At 37.3% G+C, this 18,215-nt stretch overlaps 1 protein-coding gene across 4 annotated transcripts in view; it reads right to left on the bottom strand.

Annotated features, from left to right (window-relative positions):
• The window catches only part of LOC139975527 (uncharacterized), a 71,600-nt gene that overhangs the window by 52,639 nt on the left and 746 nt on the right, over window positions 1-18,215 (bottom strand). For 3 of the 4 annotated variants that reach the window (XM_071983519.1, XM_071983521.1, XM_071983520.1), the window contains exon 2: window positions 15,986-16,254. In XM_071983519.1, coding sequence (XP_071839620.1) covers window positions 15,986-16,216 — 231 coding nt within the window. In that variant the 5' untranslated portion in view covers window positions 16,217-16,254. Of the gene's footprint in view, window positions 1-5,276; window positions 5,486-15,985; window positions 16,255-18,215 lie in introns of those variants that run through there. The other variant, XM_071983524.1, reaches the window with a different exon arrangement.

The following is an 18,215-nucleotide window of genomic DNA, read 5'->3' as shown; positions in this document are numbered from 1 at the left end:
AGTTTATTTTAAATCATAGAAAACAACAAATAGATAGATGGTATTTATTATCCTGTTGGAATCTTATATGAGTACAGTATAGTTCACATACGTTTCTGGACAGTTCTAAGATATGACAACTGTACATACTGCAGTGCGAGCCTAAACTGGAATGTACAGTAGACTATACTGTGGGCAGGATATATGTCGGCATTCAGCACTGTAGAGCTTTGCGAGGCATCTGTTTGCAGGGCAAAACCTGATGCCTGCATGGCCTGATTTGTATATTCAACTGACTTGAAGAACGGAACGGTTCACCAAAAACCCTGGGACAATTGATACTTCACAGCGAGGGGCCAATTCAAAACGGAAGTATCGCTATGCGGTGCCAGACATGTTCATATAATTAAACCGTCATGAAATTTCATCCGCTGGCAGTTAATTGCTTATGGAATGAGGCACTACTGCGGGTTAATCATCGGTCTACATGTCTATGTAAACAAACATTGGCCACCAAACAATGCGGCTTCCTGCACTCTAGCACAGAGATCTCCTTCTATAACGCCACTACCGGTAAAAAAAAAATGAAAAAAAAAATTATCGAAAGGACGATATCCGTCGTCATTACCTTGATTGAGCTCGTTAGGGGAAGTCATGTACAAGTTTAAAATAAAAGACATTTAATTAATATTCATGGAAGTTTAAAGGAATATATTTACTACTTGTACATTGTATATCATCCTTTAATGATATCAGACACTGAGATATGACCAAGTGAGGAGAATTCTTCAAAGATTTTTCAGCTGCTGAATACAGTTATGAATGCTGAATAAGTTTTGTCACAAAGAACATCTCCTGAATTTTTGACATAATGTCCAAAAAAAAGTGATACAATAATAGTTGGACATAACTAATATTGATGGAAGTTAAAGGAATAAATTTTCTAGTTGTACATTGCATATTAATGAGTATATGCATGACTCTGAGATATATACAATTGGGAGCATAATTTGGTCAGGGCTACACCTCAAAAGGTCAGCAGTAGTTATTGCCTTCAAGTTTATATTGCAAGTCAAAATCTTAATATCTAGAGTTTATTATTTTTGGTTCCAAAAATGTTTATTCACAGACTCTTATAAAAGTGTGACTTTTAGACAGAATTTTAGCCGTAATTGTAATATCATATAGTCCAAGAAATACAAAGGAAAAAGTGTGAGTGCCATGCAGTTATTAATGTTTTATATTCCAGTTTTCAAGATATTATTCACCTTTAAAATATATATATATATGATAAAATCTCTGGAATGCTCCTTTAAGGTTAAATTGATGAGGACCTCAGTTCCTCAAGGCAGGAGGCCAAATTTATGTTAATTTAACTAAGCCTCTGTTTGATAAATTCTCACAGCTCAATCAAAACATGTTTCCTTTTTTGTTTTTTAATTTATATGAACAACAGAGCACCACCAGTGATAGAAAATATTCCACAACATTTGTCCGGGACAAATTTGTAATTTATAATATATAAAACATGTTGTCTGAGTCTGAGGCTAAATAAATCTTACATGTTTTCCAATTGACTTTTATGTTGAATCTGATAGGAACTAATCCTAGTGGTCTGTGTGTTAGTTTAAGTAGTCCAGCCACTTTGACTGATGAGCCTCGGAAGTTTAAAGGGTCATTCAAATATAAAGTGGTGTTGAAATACAACCTGCACTGATAGCAGTGTTTTCAATGTTTTGCATTCTGCTTAAATTTATCCTTTAATGATATCAGACACTGAGATATGTTCAAGTGAGGAGAATTCTTTAAAGATATGACAGTAAAAAGATTTGCTGAATCAAATTTGTCACAAAGAAAATCTCCTGAATTTTTTATGTAATGTCAAAAAAATGATACCATAATAGTAGTCATTTTTTGTCTACAAATGATAACTCTTAAATTGATCCCTTCAATCAGTGAGTTGTAATAGCTGGTGGGCTAAAAAGCTCTCTGCTTCAATGATGAATGACCATGTAATAACCACAGATTGTAGTAAGTGTACTATAGTCCATTCTCAGGATAAAAATCTATAAAAGTCATCAATGAAATACTGCCCTCTATTTATCAACTGAACTGAACAGAAGTTAAAAAGGTTCAAACAAATACAACTACACAGAAAATCAAAACGGAATCATTATTTAGTCTCCGAAGTTGACAGCTTGTTCCAGTTTCTTGTTTTACAATTTATAGTACTTCTGAGCAGATTTTTTGTGCTTAATGGTTAATAAATGTTCAATTTTAGTATCTTACCAAAATTTACTTAGTATAATTCAAATTAGACATTGGCAATTGATCAAACTATAAATTATAAATCCTCCCTAGCTTCTATCAATTACTTTTCACCAAATGAAAGATTATTATAAGTAAAAATATGAATATTAGAAATCTGATTGGGAAATATTAGACAATGGAAAACAACAAAGAAATTTATGGCCAGAATGGGATTCGAACCGGGGACCTCTGGGCTTGTAATACCAGAGGTCACTTGTTCGATTCCAGCAGTTACGTTTCTTTGCTCTTTTCCCAAATGAAGGTTAAATCAACTCAAACAGATGTTTTTAAGTTAACATGTATCATTTTCTGTGCATTATACTCTGATTGAAGATAACGGATTTCAACAGATTCCAAAGGACTACAGTAATAATGACTTCAAAAGTACCCCAAAACTTACTGGTTGGGGAAATTTGGAGAAAATTGTTAAGCAAAAGCTGTTAACAAAACGAGTAGTTTGTCTTCCTGAGTGGTAGATTCGGAAGGAGGTGCAAGTGGGGGGTACCAGGGGAGCGAGGGCGCTGTGCTATAACGTTTCCAATGTGTAGTTAGGTAGATGGAAAAGTGCAGATGTGGAATGGGAGACAGGTATGAGAGGAGCAGTGTATATTTGCAAATTAACATAAAGTTGTAATGTATTGCAAAAAGATCTACAAAAGTGTTGATTCTGATATGTATACAGTTTCTCATTTTGAGTAACAGTATAATCGTTCTAAAGGTCTGGTAATATTGTCAGGAAATGCTATTAGGTGTTGCGAGAGCTGCTGCATATATATACTTAAAGGGGAAAGAAACCCACCTTATTTGAAAAGGATAAGTAGCGCTTGGAGAAGGTGAAGTAAGTTGATCCTGACAGAGTCTGGTCCAGAATATGATCACCAAAGATATAACTTAGATCTATTTGGAAGAAATATCCATAGCTTGAAAGAAGGAAGAGGAAGTGGGCAGTGCCCTTCAAGTGGGGGGGAGGGGGGCGTGGGGAGGGAAAAATGTGATAAAACATTCCAATCATGTACAGTAGTTTAGGTAGATAGGAAAAAGAACTTGTTGACTGTGAGACAGGTGAGAGAGGAGCGAGGAGCGAGGAGCGAGGAGCGAGGAGCGAGAGGAGCGAGACCCTTAGAATTGTCATGTAAAGGGTAGACTCAATATTCAGCATCTACAAGACCCATCCCCAAAAGACAGAAAAATTAACATATTTGTAATGAATCAAGAAAACATACAAACTTGAATCACAGGTGGCTGGATGATGTCATATTTAGACTTGATCAAGTCTTCAGCCTAGCATGTGTAAGGAACACATTAAATCTATAATACAGTTAAATAGATCTTCCGAATAGAATGAAATCCTTTTTCAGCTGTTTGGGAGAGTTGTTCATGACAGTTATTTCTATCACATAGACTATCAATGAGGGTTGGGCTTGTGGCAGACTATCAATGAGGGTTGGGCTTGCGTCTTTCCGAGTAATAAAGCACTGACGACAGCTCTCTGCTTCACTCTAGCGTACAACCACTTCGGAGTGAAATATTCTAAACTGCTTTTTGTAATCACAGTTTCACACCTCCTGGCTAATTCAGACATTCGTTAATTAACGAGCTGCATTATAATGAATGTGCCAAATTTAACCTGTCGTCACAAAATCGCATGTTGGGATGTAGTCCAATCATGATGACCTATATCTGGCGAATTTTCCAATTAAAATGCAAACCTCAAGGGTTGGCTTTTCAATGGTGTAGCAAACATACATACATTAGCATTGCAGTGTTTCTTTTGGCAATGTATAAGAAAGTACACAATGTACCCTAATTAATCTGAGTCATATATTTTAGTTGAAAGCCATCATTAATTTCTGAGAAAGTTGACAACAAAAACTTAAACTAATTAACCTACTTATTCTTTTTCCTGTACTTCCTCAGACAAAGATAAAGTCACAAGGACAAAGACAAGGACACAGGCTATTTATAATACAGTAATTCCCCAGTCAGTTTTCACTTTAAATATAATCCAAAACTTACCGGTTTGCATATTATGAGTCACAAGCCTACCTGTCTCCCCACAACTTCAGCACTCTTGTTCTACCGTGTCTAGAATGAACTGATACCCTTTTAACACTGTGCGCCCTCTATGACCGGCCCCCTCCGGTCAATACCCCTTCCTTCTCATTCTACCATCCAATGTGCCTACATCGTTACTGTCACACTGTACTATACAGTGTACCAACTTCACAATATTCCTAAACCGGCCAGAGTTATAATTAACAGTAAAGAGAGACAATTTAAGTAAGGAAATAATTTATCAATTATAACAAAGGTCAAATTACTATAGAAGACCGACGGTGTATTAACAGACCTGTCTGTATTTACATAGGAACCAAAGTATTTCTTAAGAGACAAAAAACGTTTAATATATTAAAAGAGCCTTCAAGACTGCCACACAAAATCTGAACACTAAACTACAGAATTCCCTGCAAGTGAGCGGAAGTGGTCGGAGGTAAAAGGAGACTTTACCAAAGTTTGTAGGTGTAATAGGTACTGTATATGGGTACAGTAAGTGCATATCAGGGATTAATTTATCCCGAATCGCATAGCAAAATGATATGCAAAATGGTCAAAATGGTCGAGTCACTCCAAGATTAATGTATATTGTTGACAATTGACAATTCATAATCATGGAGGTTAAATATGAATGTAAGAGACTGACTTCGGTCAGTTTGCGGCTTTGATAAGCCAATGAGGCTTCTTCGCATGTTCCTGCTTGCAGGAGGATCTAAAAAACATACATACTAAACATGCTAAAAATGAGTGTGAGCTGCAACATCCTGTACACTGTACATGTGACTATAAAAACTTAGAAAGCAATTATGCACTATTCAGATCTCTACTAATTTTAACACAAGTTGCTCTAGTGCTATGAGTGACGTTGCTTCACTGCAAGTACATTACAGGAAACCAAAACAGGAAGGCGAGAAAAATTTGTGCTTACTTACCTTTTCGAGCATTCTCGTTTCCCCTTAAAATTGACATCAGAAGTGACAACAACAACATAAAATGTTACCGGTTGTATGAGAATTAAAAACTTGACGATATTAGAACTTGATATCTAATTTTCGACTGTCAATGAGAGATATCGAGCAAGGTTCTGTAGGTGTGAAGTTAATATACAAGTTTGTAACTGACTTGACATTTAGAAAAATGCTTGCATTGTTCAGAACATCATCATAAATATGTATGATATTATTCTTATTATAAAATGGAAGGAAGCTATGCATGGCGGGAAGGAAGTCCTTAGGGTATATATCGGTGTCTCACAGTGCACTCACTGAACTCCTGCAATACAATACCTCCAAGTTCCTCCCAAAGGCTAATCTACCATTTTAAATCAGTTTCTCAAAGAAGTTTCACTCCCCCTTCGATTAAAACTTGAATAAAAAATTTACCAATTTCATTTTTTCTACATTATTTACAGCGAGGCTTTATTAACGTAAATTAATGAACACTGTGATTTTAACTAATAATTTGATTCCGGTTGGTTTCATTCTCATAGGTCCAACCGATAGAGGATTTTTTTCATTTTTGATACATTTTTTTTTTTTCTGCGTGTGGATTTAAGTTTCACGACAGGAAGGAAGTAATTAGTATCGCAGTGTTAAAAAAAAAGAGAAATCTAATTAGATAGATAGCAGGTGCTTGACCTCATTTTAAAAATTACAAAGTACTCAAAAATGAGAGGAATATGTCGTTGCAAATTGTCTCTTCTGAAAAGAAAAAAAAAATAACAGCTTGACCTAACAGCATCAGATACTGTATGAGTCACCTAAAGCTAATACCTGGTTCAAGGATTCTTTCCATTAAAATTAGCTTTTCGAGTTGGGACTCTGTTTTGGTAATATTTTTGACACCATGTTGTTACATCATGGAAGTGAACTACGGTCATCTTGATCCAGACCCCTGCCCCCAGGCCCCACTCTTACCCCACCCCTTCCCTGAGTGTTCAGACTGAGTTTTGTGATCTAGAACTCTGGAAAATCTCCCTTGATTGGGCAATCAAGATCTGGGGGACAGTTGATCTGGGAAGTTAATCTTGAGAAGGGAATCTGATCTTATAACTCTGATCTTTTGCTGGTTCTCCACTGTAATCCAACCCTTTGGCCAACAAAAGGATAAATCTAATTGTGAATATTTGCAATCTTTACTGATTTTGAAATGAAGATCGGCAACCAAATTTACTCCCATTTCTTTTAAATTAATATATCTGCAATGGTTTGCAAATGGAAGGAGAAGAAAAATTAACCATCCTGTACTCAGTATATATGTGAATTTTAACACCTGTGCCCCAGGAAGGAAATGAGGAATAAAAGCAGCAATATGTCACATTAAAAAAAGTTCTCTTTCATTCACCTGGTTAAATTAATAAATTTAACCACCTTTAACTCCACCTCTCTCTCTCTCTCTCTCTCTCTCATAAATGGAACAGTCTCCATATAAACCACATTTTCTTTCCATATTGCTGTATACACTCCAATGGGCCCTCACTGTATAACCCTTTACCAAATTCTTGGAGATGGCTGCGCCGGTAATTAAACTGTCAACGATGTAGGATATGACTAATTAACTCAAGCAGCTATCAGGAGAATACAGATCCATAATTATCACTAGGTTTCCATCGGACTTGTCTGAGTCAGAACGAGAGTCAACTTTACCCAGTAAAGCTGCACCAGGAGTCAAGATACCACAGACCACACACATACTGTGTATACATACATGCATGCAAGCTTTTTTGTTATCAAACAAACTTTCCAATCTTGTGGACGAGCTACAATATAGCTACAATATAACTTGCAATCTAATCTTGGCAGAATCTCCCAGGGGTGATGGGATGTTGGGGGAGGGGGTGTTGGGGTGGGGGAAGGGGTGGTGGGGGTGTTGATCAAAGCTGACTTTACTGGGAATGGGAAGGAGAGAATGCCCCAGCCCTGACATAACCACCCACCACCCCTGGAGTAACTAACCAGGAAAGAAGAAAAACATAATCCCCCAAACTTTCTGTTTTGTGATTTTTTGAATTTATGAGAAATGATACTTACCTGTCTGCACCATACTTATGCACTTTCTTCTTCTTTTACATTAGCACCATTAGCACAGCACCCCTATCCTACATCCAGGAGAGCCACAGGTACTCTCCCCTTTCCTTCATGATCTACCGTTCAGAACTTAGCGAACCTACATTACTTCTTTTTTTCGCCACAGGATTCTTAATCCTGGAACATCATATTTGAGGAGGCTACAGTATGGTTTGCAGTTAAAACACCTACTAATTTATGTTGCCGGAACATTTAGTCTCATTATATGTTCTTTAGTTCAGTAATTGCTTTGTGATATATAGGCAAAAGAGTTCTGCAAATCTCACAGCGGCTACTACACCATCAAATTGTTATCTGGACCATTCTCCAATTCACACTGTACTTTTATACACACTGTACAGTATGTTAGTTATACTAGCTACACTGTATAAAGCACACTTTCCAGAAACAACTTTTCTTTCTTTCTCTTTTGCTTTGTTTTTTGGGGGGAGGGGTAAGGGGGTGGGGGTGGTGGTGGGGAGACCAGAGGGTTTACAGCTTTGGGGGTTTTTTTCTGTTTGTTTTTCAACTACTTACTGTGATTGAATCAAACAAAAGTTGTTTCTGCTAAAAAAATGCAACATTTTGTAGCCTGTTCCCCTCCCCTGTGAATTCATAAAATTGATGACCTCAAAAAGTCATGCGTGTGAGTCGAAGAGAAGGAATGTATTAAATAATGTGTTTTGCGTAGTTTCTGTGCATGATACTACAGTAGGACATTGGCAACAGAAAAATTTCAAAATGTTAATCTCTTTTGAGACTTTTACTATCCTATAGATGTATACTAGTATTTTACCATAGCTATCAGAATAGGCTTGTATTAGCACATTGTGAATTCAATGCAGGCAATATTATTGTAGCCTTTTAAAAATATTGTCTAGGGCTATAAGCCTGATAGATCTAATTTCACAAATTGGGTGTGTCTCCTTATATTTCTCATTGAACCAACTCCCAGAAGCAAAACAGAATTTGTAGACCAATGTTTTCTTTTGTACTGTAGATAAGACTTAAGTTATAAACCGTACATTGGAAGAGAGAGACACTGCTATACATGTACAATAATAAATTGTTGGAAATTTGATATCTTGTAAAGCTCTTCAAAACAGGAAAAGTCATCACAGACAAACAGAGAGTGTACTTTCGTTCCGTTCGCCGCCATTCTTAAAGTTAAATGCAGAACTTTCCGCAGACTGCTCCATAGATGCACACGCACGCTATGCACACTAATATTTTGTCACTTCTTCTGAAGGATATTGTAATATCAAAACTTTTCCGTTTCCTGGATATATGTGTTAAGTATCATTCTAATATATAGGTTCCATGTATTATTACCTCGAGGAAGTGATATGGTATTAATACATTGAAAGGTTTCACAAATATGTACAGTACTCAGAACTGTACCTGTACTTCCTACCTAGATGCGATCATTTTTCATCTGTTTTCTTTGAACTCAAAGACTTCTAATCAACTTAAATTACCGATTCTTATCTAATCTTTTGTCTGTTATTTACTTCGCCCTTTCGTTCCACTGTGATATGAGCATTTTTCTTGATGGACACCGGCGCAATACAAATGTTTGTTAGTATTTTATTTTTCTTACTTATTATTATTTACTTTTATAATTTCTTCTGTCATATGTGTTATGGAATCATATGCTGAGACACTTCTACTACTGTACCACATCATATCTAGCATATGTGTCTAGGAGGGCCTTTCTAATCTGACTGATTGGTAGCTTGTACACTGTGATTGGCTGGGATACAGGGGACTACCCAGGAAAGGGGGGGCAAGGAGAGTCCTTATGAGGGTCCAGGGAGCAAAGACCCTGGGGAGCAGCTGTATGCATTTTGTTATTTTCACTAAAAGTTTCTGATGTTTCTTTTACACTTTGTTTTTCATGTTAATACAGTACAAGTACGCAAATTACACCTCAGAATATTCAGGGATTTTATACCGATTTTTCTTTGGAATGTATGTCTCCTCCTTTCTTCTTGATAAGTTTTAAGCAAATTATTGAAGCTAACTGTAAGTACCCCCCCTTACCACCCACTGTTGCCCAGTGAAAGTCACTTGAAAGTTTTATCAGTTTGTATAATTTGGGAATATGTCTAGATACATAATTTGATTTCAAATATTTAGTAAACAAATTAATACAGAATTGAAGTAAAATATATCAATAAATTCAAAGAAGCTACAATAGTACAAGGTATAGGAGATACAAATTAGGAGACTTACAGTTCTAGAAAGTTTAAAATTATCATAAGTATGGATTTGTGGCCCCCCCCAAACCCCCCCCCCAAACCAATTACATCGATACAGACATTGAGAACGAAATTGATACTGTACAGTAAGTTTAACAGAAAGTATGTTATTCAATAACATTTAAATTGCAAGTGAGACCGCCCATCTGCAAATCATCTCCACCTCATCCTCTTCCCTGCTTTCCAACCCCCCCTCCACTCCCCTGTCCTGTTCTGCAATCACCCCAAAGATAGAAAAGAAAAATAGATTAAGACTGGAGCATGCTGCTACATATTTATTATGTGGTAGAACAGTAAGACATTCTTGTGAGTGAGACTACACAGTGAAGAAAGTGCAACACACCACGTAACACAGGAAAACTGCAGCAGCTGCAAAATTCTCTGCAGCCAGGCTGACACAATGTGAGAACAATAGAGATTATCTCTGCCAGCTAACACTGCCCTATTGTGTGAAACTTCATTGCCTATTGTGTGAAACTTCATTGCCTATTGTGTGAAACTTCATTGCCTATTACAGTATGTGGAACTTCATTGCCTATTGTGTAAAACTTCATTGCCTATTGTGTAAAACTTCATTGCCTATTGTGTGAGACTTCATTGCCTATTGTGTGAAACTTCATTGCCTATTGTGTGAAACTTCATTGCCTATTGTGTGAAACTGCATAGCACAAAAGACTGTGTCCTGTGCAGCCTGGCTGCAGCACCTGCAGCATCCTACTTTTCAACACTGTGCCCTATTCTCATACTGTCGCGACTTACAGCAAGTATATAGTCCCTCAAAACCCCACAGATATTGCTTCGATTCATGAGCAACTTAGACAAACATCTTAGATTACCCCCTCCCCCCCCAAAAAAAAAATCCTGATCAAAGCAAACATGAAGTGATAATTTGTAGGCGACCTGTGCAGAGAAGATGTTTCCGTTGCACACGTATGGTCGCACATCAAAGCAAACAATAACTTTGGATTAATATTGTTTTATACTGATATGACGATATCTACAGTACCATCTTTCCTCGATCAAAGATTTCATTTGGAAAGAGGACTTCTGGGGTTTTGAGTTACATCAGACAGGTCTCAGAAATTTTATACCCAGTTTTTTGGCACCAAAGAGACTGAATGTCCGGATGGTGATAAGGATCAGGTATTTCAACAAAGTCTTGTTTGAGTTGAAGGAGAATAGGAAGGGAAACATTTCATCATGGTTCAAATATTGACATGACCTCAGTAGAAATGCCAAAAGGAAAACAGATTTGGTAATTCTTTGGCTGAAAAACATTTTGATGTTGGGGTTTTGAATGAACCCAGTAGAGCATCATGTTTAAATATTCTGCAATAACCTTATATATTTTATTACTTTGTAACTTGGCTCTGTGCTAAAAAGTGCAGTTCCATGAGAATTTCAAAAATTTCAATACTCCGAAGGAAATATGAAGAACGTAAAAAACGGACAAAAAGTGGACTGGGAGATTTTAATTGTCCCCAACCAGGCTCCCAACCCCTCCCCCCTACCCCCTGCCATCCCATATTGCTACAGTGTGCAAGGAAATGTAACACTGATGCGGCAAGATGTGACACCGGTGAGTGTGACAGATTTTTGTGACAAATTCAACCAACATCCTCCAAATTATCCATGAGTGTCACGATCAAGATGGCTCTTTGGGAAAGGTTTATACCAGTAGAGTTCGGTTTTTCGTGTTTTGTAGTTCTGCAGGAGGTCTAAATGCGACTCTATGTTGTGCAAGGAAATGGAGCAAGGATTATAATATTTTCGGTTGCTGAGTGACTTTTTTCTCCCCAAAATCCACAAACCCCCCCCTCTCACAATTTTCAAATGTGACAAAACATCTTTCCTGTTTGTCAGTGTAAGGTATGCAACTGTTGTTGTGATGGTGAAGAAGCATATATTACTACATATAAAAACACCATGAGATGTACAGAACTGTATGCTCTGTTATGTTTTTTTAGCTAACACAGTGAGGAAGGAATGTCAATTTATACTCCAGTGGAATTTCTGTAAAAAAGAGCCAACTTTTCCAATTGAAATCCAAAAGTGCACTTTTTGTCGTGTACTTGAAATAGATTTAGCTACAAACTCAAGTTCACATTTTGTAATTCACTGTTCAGTAGAGCTCTCTTTACGTGAGCCTAACAGTAGTACTGATCATGCCCTTCTCCCCACTTCAATTCACTTCATGTAAGTACTGTGTTAAAATTAGGATGCTGAGGGGGGAGGTGGGAGGGGGAGGTGAGAGGGGGACTCCAGCTCATGCTGCAGCCAGTCTGCACTGAGATAATAGTTTGTGCTCTGCAGTTTCACACAATGGACACTACTAATCTGACAAGATAATCTCTATTGTTCTTATATGGATTCAGTACGGTAGCTTAATAGGGACATAGGAAAGAACACTTTTTTTTTTACTTGTTGAGTCAAAATTTTGAGTTAAAAAGTCAAACTTTTGACTTTAAAAGTCAAAATTTTGAGATAAAAGTCAGAATTTTGAGATAGAGAGTCACAATTTTGAGATAAAATGTCAAAATTTTGCTTTCAATAGTCAAATTTTGATATAAAAGTCAAAATTTTTAAATTTGGGTACACACTAATTTTTTCTCTATGTCCCTATCAAGCCACTGTAATTCAGCCTTGCTGCAGAGGGTTTTTGCAGCTGCTGCAGTGACTCTTTCTCTTGCATGATTCTTTTCCTTTTTGGTTCCCGAAAAACTATGGAGTCACTCTTACCGTCCTTGCAAACTTTTATGCAGGACCCCGCGGATTGCAGAGTAGGCAATGACTATCGCCCGGATTGCAAAGTCGATGATTACTATCACGGTGAGATTCGTCCAACACGGCAGCATACAGAAACGTTCTACTCAAAGGGAATTAACCAAGTCATACATTCGGAGTGTATGCATGCAAAGTTCTTCAATACCGCCCTCATTTCCATTCAGGTATTATTATTATTTCACGAGATTTATATAGCGCCTTATTCAATTAAAAAATTGCTATAAAGCGCTTTACAGCAAAAGATAAAAATTTGTTAAAAGTAAAAAAGTTGAAAAGGTTATAAAAGTTAAAGGAATTGTCTGGTGGAAGATTTTGATACATTGTCCTTATAGTTATTATTTTTCTCTTTCTAACCATGTAAAAATTGTCCCCATTCGACGTTTTCTTCTTGTAGAAATCTGGTTTTCAAATTCACCAGTTTCTCACCAAAAGTACCGTTTGTTCGAACACTTCAATATGGTGATTGACGTAGTGCTTGCAGATAGGCAAAACAGGCGACTTGAAGATAGCACTCCCATTTCCGCAACAAATACACTCTCACGTGTAAGCACATTGGATTGCCTAATATAACGTACATACTCGCGAACGTATATCCTACGATGCCCAGATGGTGTACTTGTATAGCGTTGCACATAATACACTCACACTCAAGCCACAGTTCATAAACTGTTCTTCGAAATCGCTGAAATAAAATTCACAGATCAAATTAACAGCAAAAGGAAACTTGAAAAGTATTTTTTACACCGAAAGATAAAACTTGGCGGAATCGTTTTCAGAGCAGAATGTAGCACCGAGAAGCTAAGACTTCGCAGAACTGTCCGATTGTAAACGTTAGAGTAGCCTATACGCACTAACATTCTTCACGCTGGAGCTGGATAGCGCGATGTATAAACAACGAAGAGTCTGCTGTTAATACTTATCTTGTGTTACAGAAAAAAACACGAAACCACTGATCTACTACATATATGGCGGCTTAAGGAGTTTTTAAATCATATCTAATTTATAGGAAATTTCACCGGAAAATATGGAAGAAATTTATCGGAATCGTTGTCAGAGCAGAATGTAGCACTAAGAAGCTTAGGCTTCGCAGAACTGTCCGATTGTCAACGTTAGAGTATAGCCTGTATGCGAACATTCTTCTCGTTGGAGCTGGATAGCGCAATGTATAGCCTAAACAACGAAGAGTTCACTGTTAAAATTTACCTTGTGTTACACAAAGACCACGGAACCACCGATCTAGTACATGGCGGCTTAAGAAGTTTTTGAAAACATATCTAACTTCTAAGAAATTTCACCAGAAATTAAGGAAGAAATTTATCTGTATACAAACGCGGTTTTTGTTTTGATTACCGTATAGGTACTGTGCGGAGGGTGGGTTATGTCGCAATCTGCAATAGCATAGCTGACGTCACGTTTTGTACTGTTCAAATCATATTTGAAATGTCTATCCTTAACGATTAAAAAATCGTTTCTCTGTCAAACGCAATATTAGCGTTCTCATACTTTGACAACATGTTTGGAAAATTATTTACTATTTTTTAAGGTAACTTCTTTGGGCCACCAGACAATCCTTTTAAGATTGTATAGAAAAATAGAAATGTTAAAAAATAAATAGAAAAATTATGACTAAAATACAATAATAACACATGAATTAAGTATGTACAGCAAGTATAATAATAAGTACATTAATCTGTGTTGGCAGCTCTGAAAAACAGTGTTTTAAGGAAATTTATTGAATTGCGTTAAGTCTATATTAATATTGCATATGTCCTGGGGTAAGTTATTCCATACCATTTCATACCGTTGTTCTGATTCTTTTATTCGATTCCTCTATTAGCATATATAGAGAGAATGAAACTGAAACCGAAGGCTAGATAGTTAGGAAGTTATTCATTTCAGTTGAAAAGACAATCATGTAATAATCTATCCATAGAATGAAAGGAGTAGACATACAAACTGTGTATGTTTTATGATTCTGGCCATGTGCCAATTTGAGGACTTCCTACACCACAGTGTGATATAATCTAGTACTGATATGAGAATAAACAGTTCCCTCTTACATACGTACGGAGGTACAAGGGTAAATTTTTAAAGGTCATTGGATTCATTCAAGACAACCAAATTTCTATTCGGACGACCAAAGACAGCTTTGGAGGTTAAACCGGCGGACGAGTAAAATTATTTACATCAACTTTAGATTGCATTGTACTGTAACTAGATACCTCCAAAATAGGTTACATAATACATTGAAAAAACGCCCGCCTGTCACTTTGGAGATACTGAAAAAAAAAAAAAAAAAAAGGATAGTCGTAGGCCTGATGATCCACACGAGAGGGACTTTTAATGGTCCAAAGATGGTGTTCTATTCACCAAACCTACACATCTCTCCTACAGTGTACATATTGCTATTCTATTCACCAAACCTACACATCTCTCCTACAGTGTACATTTTGCCGTTTTATTTCACCAAACCTACACATCTCTCCTACAGTGTACATATTGCTGAACTGATTTTCACCAAACCTACAAATCTCTCCTTCAGTGTACATATTGCTATTCTATTTCACCAAACCTACACATATCTCCTACAGTGTACATACTGCTGTTCTAGGCACCAAACTAACACATCTCTCCTACAGTGTACATATTGCTGTTTTATTTCACCAAACCTACACATCTCTCCTACAGTGTACATATTGCTATTCTATTCACCAAACCTGCACATCTCTCCTACAGTGTACATATTGCTGTTGTAGGCACCAAACCTACACATCTCTCCTACAGTGTACATATTGCTATTCTATTTCACCAAACCTACACATCTCTCCTACAGTGTACATGTTGCTATTTTATTCACCAAACCTACACATCTCTCCTACATTGTACATATTGCTACTCTATATCACCAAACCTACACATCTCTCCTACAGTGTACAGTACATATTGCCATTCTATTCACCAAACCTACACATCTCTCCTAAAGTGTACATATTGCTGTTCTATTTACCAAACTTACATCTTTCCTGCAGGATACTGTACATAAAGGACTGGTCGTTTATTGTCATTTTGCTACATGCCGTTGGATGACTAACTCTGCCGTTCGGACGACCGTAAAGTAAGACCTGGGATAATCCAGACAAACTCCTTAAAAATTTGCCCAGAGGTACTGTACATGAATTGTGAAACTTGGAAAGTCAGGGTCAACCCTGACTCATTTCCTATTTTACACCATGTACTCATCATACCAACACCATAAGAGTACATTAACCTTTGCTTATAAATCAAACTTAACAGTTCCCCCCCCCCCCCCTTACACACCTTTACACAGTGCTACATAAAAACATGCACTGAAGTGTACATGTATGCAAAAATAACACGCAAGTACATGACATGTACAGAGATGTTGATAAGAGGATTGAAAGTAATTTTTCTTCCTTCCTTTATATCGAGAAAAAGTGAATACAAATGAAAGCAGGCAGGAAATTGTGTATCCATGAAAGAGGAAAGAAAAACATTGAATGCTGTACTCACCCTTTCAATGATATTTGTCGATTTTTTCCTTTGTCTGTTAACTTTGTCCAGTAGCCGTCTAGCTGCGGGTCTACCCATGCCGATCTTTTCGAGGTCTTGGGTCTCGACGAATCTGAAATGGTCAAGCCGCGTGACCTGTAGCTCGTCGTGTATCGCTTGCGCGAATCGTTGCAGCTGGGTCTCCTCCAACAGTTCGTCTAGCCATTGTGTATCCTCATCTCTCTGCGCCATTTTGCAAACTCTCTGAAGCTAGGCTAGGGATGGAATAACTGTTGGATTTAAAAAGTAAATTACAATAATGCCTGTAATTTAGATTCATGAATGGAAGAGAGAGAGAGTGAGGGAGAAGAGATCATAATGGTTGTCTACACATACTGCAGTGCTTGACAAACTGAAAAGGAACGTAAATTGTGTCCATGTTTAGTACCAGCTGTCTTCTTCTATGCTAAGTGACATCTATAGATCTAGGCTGAGCTGACAAGACACCTTGATTTGCGGGGACAGTCCCCGCATTAAGTGTCCCCAGAAATTTTCCACGGATGTAATGTATTGTCCAGGAATTTCTGAAAAGACTTGAATGAACTCAATTATACCTGTTTGGCCTTCATTTTTATCCCTTGGACCGAGAGCCATGATTGTTTACAACCAAACATTCCTTTATGTTGCTTCAATGGCTCACAGATAAAGGCAACCTAGATCATTTAGTAATTTCATAGCCTGTTATTCACATGACAATCATCATGATGCACTGCATGAAATATTTCGGCATTGTTTTTATTTCTTTAACCTCGGACAAAAGTAACTACTACTCTGGAAGAGGTGAGCTCTTAACTTTGACATTTGACCATCATTCTTGAAACATAGACTACCTAGACACTAAGAGATCTATCCTCAAAATGGTACCACTCCCATTTAAATGTACAGTGTACAGTAGGTACAAACATTATAGGTAGGGGGGGGGGGCTGGAGGGGAAAAGGGAGTTGGTCATCTTCAATATGTCCCCAGATTTCCTCAATTGATGCTGCTGTGCAATCTACAGCTATGATATATTTTGGGGATAAGTCTGTCTATGTTAACTAGTGCAACTCCTCAAAAGAAAGGAAAAAATAAAAGGTAACACAAATTTGAATGGGTTAGCATGATCATTACTTCAAGTCCTGAATTTAGATTTAAAAAAGAGAGTACTCTAAGAAGAAACTTTAATAATACATTCATACTGTACACCAGTGATAAAGAAAGTTCTCGTTGATAATATCAAAGGTTTGAAACAATTGGTGATCAAAATATAGCAGCAAATATTTAATTTAGATGGTTCAGTAAAGTAATAGTTTAGGACACTAGATTTTGATGGGTTTTGCAGCAGACAGCATTTATTGGAGGCAAAGATGAAATGCTTCAGATATGGGTTACATCACACTACATCTATTGCTATGGATCAGACCCCTTTTTCAAATCCAAATAGCCAAGAAGGGGGGTCACTGGAGGGTCACGATTAAGGCCTCATTATAAGGATACAGTATATATGTAGCTCTGTATAAAGTTTTCCAGATTGCCAAACTATTAAAACATGCTTCCAAGAAGACAACAAGCCAAGCTAGATTTAGCTTCCTGCAGTCAGTGATCTGGAAACAGCTGTTTGCCTGAAGTGACTTTTATTTCTGTCTATAATACTCAACTGTTCATTTCTTGGTACATGTCTTGTTCGTATCTCCTCAAATATGCCAAATGGCATATATATTACTTGCACACTACATTGGCTGGCTATTTACAGTTTTAGTTCATTTTGTTTGTACTTTCACAATTTGGGAGACCACTTTAGCTTGGACAAATTGTGAAGTTCTCCAGGATGACAAAACCACCTTACTTGGCTGGCTAGGGTTTGAACCCACGATGCTAGTATTCATTGCTTCTTATGCCACCGCTGTCATCCACTCAGCCATAGCACTGGTTCAATACCGTACCGCATGACCCTTACCAAGGGCAAAGCCCAATTGATTATCAATGACACAGATCCTTAGTTACAGGATCTTCTTAACTTCGATCGGGAGACAGGTCAGACGAAGCCTACTCAGCTAAAAGTGAACATTGTTACTGTTAGCCTAGGACTGGAGTGAATACATACATGTAGCCCAGGCCTAGTCATAAATAAGCCCTTCTGTTTAAGATTAGGTGTTGATAAGTAGTCTACTATAAACTTAAAGTAGACCTAGGCCTAGCCTTACACAGTAC

This window comes from Apostichopus japonicus, chromosome 11 (assembly GCF_037975245.1).
Source record: "Apostichopus japonicus isolate 1M-3 chromosome 11, ASM3797524v1, whole genome shotgun sequence".
Lineage (NCBI taxonomy): Eukaryota > Metazoa > Echinodermata > Holothuroidea > Aspidochirotida > Stichopodidae > Apostichopus > Apostichopus japonicus.
Note: the sequence above shows the minus strand (reverse complement) of the source record. Positions and strands in the feature narration are given on the sequence as shown.